Source organism: Natrix helvetica, assembly GCF_964273705.1.
Source record: "Natrix helvetica genome assembly, chromosome: 2".
Taxonomy (NCBI): Eukaryota; Metazoa; Chordata; class Lepidosauria; order Squamata; family Natricidae; genus Natrix; species Natrix helvetica.
In genome coordinates, this window is record NC_138552.1 from 210,474,807 (window position 1) to 210,487,530 (window position 12,724).

The 12,724-nt window shown below is 34.8% G+C and overlaps 1 protein-coding gene across 4 annotated transcripts in view; it reads left to right on the top strand.

Moving 5' to 3' along the window:
* The window catches only part of ZDHHC14 (zDHHC palmitoyltransferase 14), a 63,849-nt gene that overhangs the window by 14,331 nt on the left and 36,794 nt on the right, over positions 1 to 12,724 (top strand). For 2 of the 4 annotated variants that reach the window (XM_081941844.1, XM_081941842.1), the window contains exon 2: positions 5,706 to 5,866. In XM_081941844.1, coding sequence (XP_081797970.1) covers positions 5,706 to 5,866 — 161 coding nt within the window. Of the gene's footprint in view, positions 1 to 5,705; positions 5,879 to 12,724 lie in introns of all 4 variants that reach the window. The other 2 variants (XM_081941843.1, XM_081941841.1) reach the window with 1 other exon arrangement.

Below are 12,724 nucleotides of genomic sequence, written 5' to 3' on the forward strand. Positions count from 1 at the left end.
AAAAAGGTTCTATTTCACAAGGTGTTTGTATTTTATAATTAATTTCAAAATCTTACTGTAAAAATTCCAATGTTACAATTTTATCTGAACTAAATAAATAAATGAAATGAACATCATCATTTATAACTTCAAAATGTTATTTAGCTTTTTGTTGTTTATTTCCTATTTTTAAGCTTTTAGGTAAAGTTTTGTTTCATTCAGGATTTAAAGCATACTCATCTGATATGTTCAAACTTGTCATTCCAAAGATCTCTAATAGCTTACAAGTAGTTTATGAAAGTAATTAGAAGATGAGATTTGTGAACTTAGTGCCCTTTAAAAGTCTTCGTTGAGGTTGTGAATAGAATAACTGATCTTATGTTCTCCTAGTGCTCAAACCGGTGGAAAATAACTGTCCCATAGTCTCCTCTGAGTAGATGTATGGAGCACATGTGGGTAATCACCATTTTTCCTTGTCCAGAGAGATAACATGAAACTAGTCTACTCACCAGTTTTTTTGGTGTTTTGCTGTGGTTATTGGCTCTGTTTTTACAAAGCAGTCTTCAGTTCACTATACCTTCCCCAGAAGCCTGCTTCCAAAGTTTGTTTCATAAAATTTGGAATTTGCTTAGAATGTATTGAGGCCAATAAACGCAGAACAAAGTGTTGTGCAAGACCAGAAATACTCTCACATAATATGGATTTCACTGTTATTTGCAATTGGTAAATGTTAAGAATACCTTGAAGAATATTAGATAGGTAAATTCTTAATATATTTTTTTCTCTTCAGGTCATATTTTCCAAACTTTCTACCCAGTCATTCACTCTCATCTAAGAACTGCAATTGTGAAATTGTCCCCCTGCATCTCAAAATTTGTATAGTTATTGCCTTAGCAGCTAGTTATTAAGTAGTTAATCCTTTTTATTAGATTTTATTAGATCTATTTTGTTACATAAATGATGTTTTGCCCTATAAGTTTATGAAAAATGCAAAAATACCTATTTTTCTTAAAACATCATCATGCAAGGAAGATAGTATCATATATTGAAATGATAGTTTACGATGTTCTAACAACTACTCAAAAATATTTTAGTTATTCTGAATGTTTAGATCTGTTTTGAGACGAAATGGGGCTAAGAACCCAGAGTAAGACTTTTCTTTTTAAGGGGGCTATAAAATGTAATATGTAAAATGTTCTGTATCATTTCCTGTGTGGCTTGTAGAAAAGGTTTAACCAAAAAAACCATATCCGTTTGCTAATTATCTGAAAACTGAATCAGTTGGACAGTTGGATATATTTATTATGAACCTGGTTGAATCAACTACTTACTTCAAAATAATACATAAGTACATATGGCATTTTCATGCTGATTTAAACTTGAAGCATGGTATTTTTACATTCATTTTCATTTATTAAAGCTATATGATTTGCCTAAATTTGATTTTTTTTTAAAAGTAGCAACCAAATCAATATCCAGCCTTCCTGGAAAACGGTGTTTTTATTTGTTGATAAGAATATAAGTTGTGAAAAGTTAGACTTGCCAGCATCTCAACCCTTAATTCTTGGCTTCAGATCTTAATATATATCCCAGAAAGTATTTCAGAAATGGCAAAATTATTTTGAGAAATAAGAAAATATTGAAGGGAAAGACTTTTTAAACAATTTTAGTGCAAAGTTATAACAACTATGTTTGGAGCTTTTGAACTAGCAAGTTTCATGACATACTAGAAAACCTATACCTCATTGAGTCATAATTTCAGAGATACCTCCTTACCTCAACAGAGAAATGGAATAATCAATAGTGGGCAAAAAAAAGGTAGTGGGAGCAGGAGTGATTCCTAACTTCCTGCTGACTTCCCCATTGATTTTCCTTGAGGAAATCTGGCAAACACTATAAGAAACCCCTTTGCAGCAGGCAGGCCAATGCTGCTAAGTGGGGGAGGGAGGGTAGGGACTGGAAGACTATATGAGAAACTCTCACAGAACTTTGAAATTAAAGTCCACATGACTGGAGCAGCAGCTCATCAGGGTAGCAGCAGCCAAAACTTTCACAAATTAATTCCTTTGGAAATTGTGGGTCCAAATTTTGGAGACATTCTGTAAGGTAGCTCATTGCCTAGGTTCAAAACTCGTAATTAGCGTGTGGAAAGATGAGTGGCTAATACATTTTACAAATAAATTAAATAAAAAATGGTGCCTATTATTGACGCAGGTCATGACAATAAGAGTTTTTATGGTATATACTTAATAGCTGTAAACAAGATATACTATGGTCCTGCATACTAAAGGTTTATGAGCCATGGTGGTGCATTGGTTAGATGCAGTATTGCAGGCTAATTCTACTGACTGCCAGGGGTTTGGTCCTCACCAGCTCAAGTTTGACTCAGCCTTCCATCCTTCCGAGGTCAGTAAAATGAAGACCCAGATTGTTGGGGGCGATATGCTGAGACTGTAAACTCCTTAGAGAGGGCTGTAAAGCACTGTGAAGTAAGTCTAAGTGCTATTGCTATTTACTAAATTAATGGAATACTTGGGTGAGTTAGGAAGTATCTGAACGTCCTAACATCTGTTTCCAAATAAGAGAATGTATGAGAAGGAATTGTAACAGAGAACAAAATGGAGTAAGGAAAAATGAATCAATATTAAATGCATTTGCAGCATATTATGTATGTTTGTTCAAAATTCTTGTATAGTATTACATTGAGAGAGAGAGAGAGAGAGAGAGAGAGAGAGAGAGAGAGAGAGAGAGAGAGAATACAAGGAAGATAAATAAGGAAAGAAAATGGAATTCCCATTCTATACTTCTTATTTCACCTCCTTTCCGTATCATGGATTCAACAGATGCAGTTTGTTTGCCTTTTCCTGAATTAGGCATAACTAACATGTGGATACCATAGCCAAAATGAATGTTTAGAAACATCTGGCATGTATGGCTGTTGTGATTAATTCATTCATTTTGGACTCGACCTTGTTTATCTAAACAGAAATATTTATAAATCTTCTGCACATGTTATCCATTTCCTGTTATACAAAATCACTGACTTAAGCAATGTGCTGAGATTTCAAATGCTTGATATCCAGGAAAAAATTGCATTTTGCCATAAACCCTTTACAGGTTGACCAGATTTAGCAAATAGAATTTGACAAGAATAATCTCCTGATCTGGTTTTCAGACAATTGTCTAATTATTGTTAGACAATATATCTGATATAGGCAATATCAGAATTTTGATTTTTTTACATTGAAAACCATTCTAGCTTGCAAGATAAAAAAAAGCATTTGTAAAAATATTTTTAAAATCAAGTTTAAAATGTCAGTATAAACATAGCAAAGGGCTTTTCTTACTGCAGATTGGCATAACACTTCATGAAGCATAATGTAATATAAATCAAAATAGCAAATGTCACATTTTTACAGCTGATACTAAAACTGATGAGATGATTCTGTACTTACATTGTTTTCAATGTTAATTAATTTTATATAAGCTATGGAAATGGATTTATCTCAATTTAATATATTAAAGGCCAGGATGGTTAAAAAGATTTTTAAATTTTAAATCTGATTTTTTTATTTCTATCAAGTTTATTTTAATAAAATGCTATTGGAGTAAAAATCTATTTAAAAATAGTTTTCTATTTAAGGTGCATTAATGATTTAGTTTATTCAGCATAAAATGGAGCTTAGTTATGTAGCATAAGGCTATATGTCAGTGGTAGTCAACCTGGTCCCTACCGCCCACTAGTGGGCGTTCCAGCTTTCATGGTGGGCGGTACGGGTTTTGTCCTATACCGAAGCACTTTCCTTTTTAAAATTTAATTGACTTCCCTACTTTATAAATCACCATTACTGTGGAACCGGTGGGCGGTTAGAAAATTTTACTACTAACAGAGATACAAAAGTGGGCGGTAGGTATAAAAAGGTTGACTACCCCTGCTATATGTTCTGCAATATTTACATTTTTGGTAAATTCATTCAGTGAATCCAAGCTCTGCAAGCTAAGATAACTTGCATTGCATTGATGCATTCACACTATTTCACAGTAACCATGAAATAAATAATAAAATAAAGTTCAGGAATATTCCTTTATCCCATTGTTTTGCAAACTTACAGTATGTACACAACAAATTGTATGATTGTTTGAAGAGAAATGCACCTGTACCATCAGGCTCTAAGTGTGAAGAAGAAGGACAATCAGTAAAAATGAAAGTGAAACCTTAGCAGCTTATAAATATAATATTAAAGAGCACCTGTCATTTCAGACCCAATGTGGCAGCGCCTGTAGCGGGCATCCAATCACCTGCTGCTGCCACTTCTCTCACCTTGTTGTGTCACTGCCGCATCACTAGCTGTCCCATTGAAGTGAATGGGACTGTCGGTGAGTCAATAGCGGGTCAGAGGAGGAGCCGCTGTGGGACAGAAATGACAGTTGCTCTTTAAAAATTATGATTTAAATCGAGTTGATTTAAATCAAGCCTTTTTACTAGTGATTTAAATCATGATTTAAACTGTGATTTAAATCAACTTGATTTAAATCAAATCCACCCTGTTAAAGGCATTCATTTCATATTTCGGATCTTATTGTAAATATTAGTCACAACTATATTGGTAACATATGAAGAAAATTAAAGTTCTTACTGAATGAAAACTACAAATGACATTTTTCAAATACTTGGTTCAAATCTCTCTTGAGTTTTAAAGTTAAATCTGATACTATGTTGGTAAATTTATTACTGTATTATTAAGATTGGTCACACAGTCAGATATTTAGACTGTATTTGGCATTTTCATCCACCTATCAAGTCCTTCCCAAGAACCTGGTATAGGCAGAGATATCTGATGGTGCTGAATTATTATTATCTGTTCACAACAATGTGAAATTACAACTGCCAGTTCTTTAGCCGGTGTTGGCCCTCAGACATACTGAGTTCTTCCAAAAAACCTAGGAGGTTGTAATGTATCAGAATAATATATGTGAATATTCAAGTAGTATGGCATTTTGCAATTGACAGGTAGAAATTTTGTCAAGGTATAACAGAATAATAGAGTTGAGATCTTCTAGTTCAATCTCCTGCTCAAGAAGGAAACCCTATACTATTTCAGACAAATGATTGTCCAAGCTCTTCTTAATAATCTCCAGTGTTTGAGCACCCACAACATCTGCCTGTTTAATTAGATTTTTCCCCTTTTTACTTCCTGCCTTTAACCCCTTTTCCAGTACATTTTAATCTTTCTTTACATTTGGAATAACACTGTTTACCCTGAAATAGAATAACAAGATGGGTATGTATCGTCCTGTTCTAGTTCAATCCCCTGCTCAAGAAGGAAACCCTATACTATTTCAGACAAATGATTGTCCAAGCTCTTCTTAATAATCTCCAGTGTTTGAGCACCCACAACGTCTGGAGGCAAGTTGTTCCACTGATTAATTGTTCTGTCAGGAAATTTCTCCTTAGTTCTAGGTAGGTTGGTTGTCTGTTTGAACAGTGGTATAAGTAAGTGTTGGTATAAAAATTGAAAATATTCTGGGGTGGTTTTTTTTTTAGGTTCAGTTCAAGTGAGGACAAAGTGAGATCCGAGCAGATTTTTTGAGTTTTTGCTGAAATGAATATTAATATAGATGGTTTTGAAGTAGTTCTTCACCTCATCCCCTGCAAGATCAGTTGTGGGTTCTTACTATTTTTTAAATGGCCTTATTCTTAATGTTTTATTTTCCTTATTTTACAGTTGTCCGTATTTATCTGACAAGATTACACCTGCAATTCCTGCAGTTGGAGCAATTCTGTTCATTTTTGTTATGGGGACTTTGCTACGCACTAGTTTCAGTGATCCTGGAGTCCTGCCTCGTGCAACACCAGAAGAAGAAGCAGATCTAGAAAGGCAAATAGGTAACACAGAAGGTCTGTTGCAGTCTCTCTTTTTCTCATTTTATTTCTCTGTCTTAAATGCCAATTAAGCCCATATTTTAGCAGATTTTCTAATCATTCTGATCAATTTAACTTACTATTTTTACTTTCAGATATTCTTGGCTCTGTTACTTTAAATCTGTCTAAATTTTCTGTTACAGATAGTTCTCGACTTATGACCACAATTGAGCCTAAAATTTCTGTTGCTAAGTGAGATATTTGTTAAGTGAATTTTGTCCCGTTTTACTACCTTTGTTACCATTGCTGTTAAGTGAATCACTGCAGTGTAAGTTAGCGACCCAGTTAAGTGAATCTGGCTTCCTCATTGACTTTGCTGGGCAGAAGATTGTAATTGTAATTACAAGTAACACTCACTACTGACCTTCCTGGATGGCTTTTTAAATTTTTAAATTTTGAGGTTTTAAATTGGTTTTAGAATTGTTTTAATTATTTAATTAGTTTGGGTTATATATATAGACTGTATGTTTGCGTTGTTCTGTCTGGTGTTTTATGTCATGTTTTGCTGTTTTATATATGAACAGTCTGTACACCGCCCCAAATCCCTGCGGGGAGAGGGGGCGGTCTATAAATTTAATAAACCTAAACCTAAACCTAAGATTGCAAAAGTGATCACATGATTCTGGGACAGTGCAGCCATCATAAATATGAGCCAATTGCCAAACACCTGAATTTTCATCTTGTGACCGTGGGGATGCTACAACAATCATAAATGTGAAAAATGGTCATAAGTCGCTTTTTTCAGTGCAGTTGTAACTTTGAATGGTCACTAAATGAACTGTTGTAAGTCAAGGACTTCCTGTACTTTATGCAAAATCTACATCGAACTGAACGATCAACTGTTAATTTTACAATGTGAACGTTTTATATAGCCCTAAATTGTTTTATACTATTGCTTTATTATGTAGTAGACACTGGTCACAGATAATACATTTGATTTAAATGGCAAGATAAATTGGAAAAAAATGATTTCAGTATCTCCTTTACAGCAATCAAATGGCTTAATTTAGTTTAGTTTAAAAAATGTAGTTAAAGACAATTCTGAAAATGAAGCTTTATATATGATCACCATATTTTTCAGAATGTAAGATGCACCTCCCCCCCTGAGGGTGAAAATATGGGTGTGTCTTATACACTGAATACAGCATTTTTGTCCTCCCGAAACTCTGCCCCATAGCAAACATGGACGTGCAGAGGGTTTGGGGGGCCTGCAAAGTGCTCCTGGGGGCTGGGGAGGGCAAAAATGAGTGAAGAACAGGCCGTTTTTTGCTCGTTCCCCCCCCCAGCCCCCAGGAGCACTCTACAAGCCTCCCATAGCCTATGCATGTCCTGTTTAATTAGATTTTTCCCCTTTTTACTTCCTGCCTTTAACCCCTTTTCCAGTACATTTTAATCTTTCTTTACATTTGGAATAACACTGTTTACCCTGAAATAGAATAACAAGATGGGTATGTATCGTCCTGTTATTTATTAGATCATTGCAGAGTATATACTCAGCAAAATCCTTTTAAGCTTCACTGCCATTTCATTTTTTATACAATTTCATGCCCTAAATAGTGATTCATGCAATTATCTGAGATTTTGGAAAAATAACAGTTTGGTCAGCATGGTGATGGTACTAGATAAAACTCTCAAACAGATATTTATGTAGAAAGTAAGTGAGCATTGAGAAAAGAATGCACTTCTAGATACAGGTTTATATATGAGTCATAGTTCCAACAACTGGGAAGTAAAGTTTGTTTATTTTATCATACACTTATTTGTTATATTGGAAAACTTTGCTTGATTTGTTTTCCTACTTTAAGATGTAAAGAAATAGTTATTGATAGGGTGGACTAAGTTATGTTAAAAACTATAATATTCCTGAATTATGATTTTGAGTTTCCTTTCATGAAGGGCATGACATCTGGAGGTTTTAGCTACTGGAAGAGGGAAAAGGAATTTTATTTAATCCTTAAGTGTCTCAGTTTCCTCTCATTCTGTTTCAGAAGTTCCCTTATTACATTTTTATTCCTTCATGGTATATTCATTGCAGCTTGCAGCTTGTAATGAATAGAATTGTAAAGATTGAAAAAGTGTTTTGCAGTAATGCAATACAAATAATTTTAAATTATTTGAACATACCAAACATTCTTTAAATTAAAGGAACATACCATTTCATTTCTACGAGTACATGAAAATAAATAGCAAAGATTCAGAATTAAAAAGTATATAAAAATTCCAGAGTTTGAACTGAACTGAAACACTCAATCTCCATCTTCTACTCTTGCTTATTTCTTAAACTCCTGGTCTCTAGCTTTCTGGAGAGCACAAGTGGAAAAGAGAGTTGATGAGCCTTGGTGGCACAGTGGTTAAATTGCAGTATTGCAGGCTAACTCTACCAGGACTTCGATCCTGACAGACTCAAGGTTGACTCAGCCTTCCATCCTTCCGAGGTTTTTTTTTTTGGGGGGGGGGGGCAATATGCTGACTCTGTGAAATGCTTAGTGAGTACTATGAAGCAGAATATACTGTAAATCTAAGTCCTATTGCGATTGCTATAAAAATCACCATTTCCTGTTTTTTCTCCTCTTTGAAGTGTCATATGGGAAGAGGATACTTTAATTCAGCAAATATACATATTTGATTTAAAGCAAATTACTTCAGATAATTAAAGAAAGAAAAATGATTGAATAGCTTTCATTTCCTTTTATGTTTCATGAATGACACATTTTATCCTACATTTGAACTAGCATCTACCACTTTTTACAGAAGCAGAATAAACAATCATCACTCCATACTTTTTGGAAATATCAAAATAACATATTTCTGCTTTACTTTGCTTCTTCGGTTTTGATTCTCACAACTCTATGGACATGTTTAATTAAAACTGATACAGCAAGTATCATTTTCGCCTTCCCACACTCCACCCACACTTACTGGAAACAATTTCGTGTTCCTTAGGTGGTCCAAACAAAGTGAGTGTTGTGCTTTATTTGAATGATCTGAACATGTACATACTATAGAATACATTCCCTTATTCAGGCTGTAAATAATAAAAGTACAGATTGAAACTTGGAAATTGAGGTTATTAGGAAGAAATGCTTTATAGTGAAAGTGTCTACCTTGCATCTGTTCTTTTAAATTTTTAAACCAACTGACATTAGACTGCATTAGAGAAGAATGGAAAAAAAACATATTGTTTTCTCGGCTAAAAGCAGCGGTTAAAGCTAAAGTAGGTTTAGTTTTTGTCCATTATACAATTTTGAGGGTAGGAAGAGGCACAGAGAGGTATGAACATTACTTCCAGCTACATACTGATAGGATTTATCAAAGGGCAGTGTTAAGAGTGAAGTTTGGAGAATTTAGCCAATACCTTGCTATAAATGTATGATACAATTGAGCTCATATTGGTTCCTGATAAGCTTCTGGATGCAATTTAGGGTGATTGTTTTTATGCAGAAAACCATTTGTGGCTTGGTGCTAATTGACTCCAGGACTGCAAGTATCAGCTAAAATTGACCTTACTGATAAAGTGATCTCAAGAAAAACAAATGCTTGTTCCCCACTTCTGTGAAGTTAATTGGGGTGGGGGGGAGCTAGAAGGCAGTTGTAGTTTTCATGGGCAGTGCCTGTTCTTCAGAATAGCCTTCTGGAAGGAATCAGACATTTTTGACCATATAGGAAATGTTATTGATTGTCGTGATTGGTTGAGGGGTCTTTTTATTTGTTTATATTTTAATTATATGTATTGGGAATATTTGCACTGAAATATACATTAATTGATTATAAAACACTTAACATCATTAAGGATAGTCAGGATATGTCGGAATATGTCAAGCTTATTCTAATAGTAAATACATAGCTAAAGTTGCATCTTGTCCACTAGTCCATTAAGAATCTTCCCTAACTAATCTGTTTTACTAATCTGTAAAAAGAAACAGAAGGAAATATGCAAGATTATGTTAATGTAGCCTTGTAATAAAGTAGAATTAGCTCTTTGTATAGTGTTTCCTCATATGGTCTACCTGGGAGACCAACATTGTCTGAATAAATTCATACTAATCTCCTTTGATGTTATGTGCTACAATTTCAATTTGACCATTTCAGATTATTTAAGGATTTCAAGTTTAATCGGTTTTGACACATAATGATTTAATCATTAGTTAAAACCTTCATTATGGTTGCTGATCAAAATTCTGAGACTTAACAAATAATTTTAAAAATTAGTTTCTTTTATAAATAAAATCAAGACAACAACAAATTATAACTGGGACATTGAGACCTAGTTTAACAGACTTTATAATATAATTTAGCAATATTGAAGGAAACAGATTTTCATTGAACTGATAAAAAATAACTAAGCATAAATCAGAATTGAATTATTCACCAGATAAGGAGTTAGAAAATTGGGCCCCTACGTTGTGATATATAGTGCAATATAATAAGAATGAGATTGTTTGGATTATTCTTCACAAGAATCTCTGATAAAAGTTCTTTTTATCTCTGAAAGAATTTTTGTTTTTTTAATCTGCTTTCAAGAATAACTGCTGAGAAGAAGCTGAAACATCATTATGCTAGTGTTTTTCAGAAGTTTAGAGACAATTATTTGGTTTAATTTAAAATATCTTGGCAGCCTAAAAAAAAACACCTCAAGATCTGTTCCTGGGTAGTACTTCAAAATCTCTAGCATGTTGCTTGAATGCAGAAGTGTTTGATCATAGCCCTTTATTAGATGGATGAGAATCCGTTCTTGCAATTTTTACATGTATGTTTTTTCCATATTGATTTAGAATTGTCTGCCATGTGCAGCCTAGATATTCTAAAAAAAAACCATAATCAGTGGAGAAAAAAAACAATAACTAGCAAGGAATAATAAAAATCCATGTACCTGTTTTTATCGTAATTAAACTTCTCCTCCCTCCTAAATACTTAGTACCACATTCCAGAGTGGCATGAAACGTTATATGGCCCCACCTAATTACCAAACAAAAGTTGCATGCGTTCTCAGTGAATTAAAAAAACTTTTTATAATAAATGTTTTAATTAGTTTTACAAAATTTTGAGGAAAAGGGTAATGGATATAGTTACAAATTTTGACAGCTACATTATGCAGGAAACGGTATTCCCCCCAATTCTCATAACTTTTACATATTAATAAACAAAATGATTATTGCTTAGCTGAATTTTGACAGCTTATTTTACCTTATGTCTTTCAATAATTTCGATCTATTTTGTATCGAACAGAAAAGATTCCCTATATCAGCAATTGCATTATTTTTCTAACTCACTTCTGTGATCTGAGTTTTCTCAATGTTGCCTCCTCCCCCCCGCCTGCCAGCAAAGCCTCGGCACCTCCCGTGTCTTGTGTAGTATCGTCAGCTTTATCTAGGAGAGCTTTGTTTTTTTCCATGAAGGCCTCCGCCTCCATAGTTGTATTAATTCTAACTGTACCGTCCTTCCAGAATATCAGCATACCTTCTGGCAAAAGCCACAGAAACCAAAATCCTTTTTCAAATAGTTTTTTCGCTAATAGCGCATATTTTTTCCTTTTATCTCTTACTTTCTTTGGGATTTGTTTCAGGATGGCTATCTCTCTATCCTTGTATTTTAACATTTGCCCCCTTTGTGCACCCAGAATCTCATCTCTTGTAGCCTTTCTAAGAAATTTAATGTGAACCTCTCTTGGAACATTGTGTGTTCTAGCATAAGCTGAATTAACTCTATAGACCAGGTCAATATCCCATCCTAACTGCTGTCTGTCTTTTTTAATATATTCAGCCAACATTTTTGTCATGATCTCCCTCAGATCTTCATTGTCAGTCTCAATTACGTTTTGAAATCTAAGGAAAAAAGACATCCTTTCAAATTCCATTTTTACCTGTGGTTCTCAAGTTCTAGGTTTCCTCTCTGGGCCCCCCTCACCTCCCCCTCATCTCAGTCGTCCCCTCCTCCAAGTCTTCCAGTCTCTGTTTGTTTTGGGCCGTTTGGTTTTGATTCTCTCTGAGCTGTTCATTCATTTCTTTCAATTGATTTTTCAAATCCTCCTGCCCCTTTAAGATCTTTTGAAGCAGCTGATAGGTTGACTCCTCCTCGGGAGCTTTAGGTTGTAATAGCGATGTTAATGTCTGTTGTCCACTTGGGCTGGATGCTGAAGATGTTGGAGCAGAACCAGCAAAACCAGGTTTCCCAGGTGGTGGTCTCTTCGGAGCCATTTTAATAAAAAGAACTCAGAGGTGTCTATGTCCATACAATAAAATGGCAGCTATGAAAGGGGATAGCCAAGAGAGACCACGAGGCAGGCAGTCCAGACAGAAATGGAGACCTTTTCTATAGTTCAAATCCAGACAATAAAATCAGTTGTTCCAAGTCCAGGATACAGTCTAACAAGCGATATTTCTGAGTGTCACGGAGGCAAAGACACAAAGCCAGCAATTTCCATAGGTGGAGTCAAATTTCAAAGTACATAGAGACAACGGAAGTGTGCCATCTTGCTTCGCCAGCACCGGTATCAGAAAGCAACAAACCAAAAGTTTTCAAAGTTTTCTTTAAAAGAGTCAGATCATCACTTTTCTCTCACAATTGCAGCAAGGCATTCATCTGCTTGCCTATAATGAGTGTGATTTTATTTTAAAACTCTCCCTCTCTCCTCCGAGAGTGGAGAGCAGTCCAAAGCCGCTTTTCCGAGGGGGGGGGGAAATCCCCCTCCCTCCAATCACACTTCCCAGGAAGGGATCGAAAATCCTCCATAAAGCTGACAATCCTTCATTTAAATGTCAAAAAGGGAATCGGGGAGAGTTCCCGTCTCATCACATTGCAGCTGTAGCCTTCAAATTGTCAAGA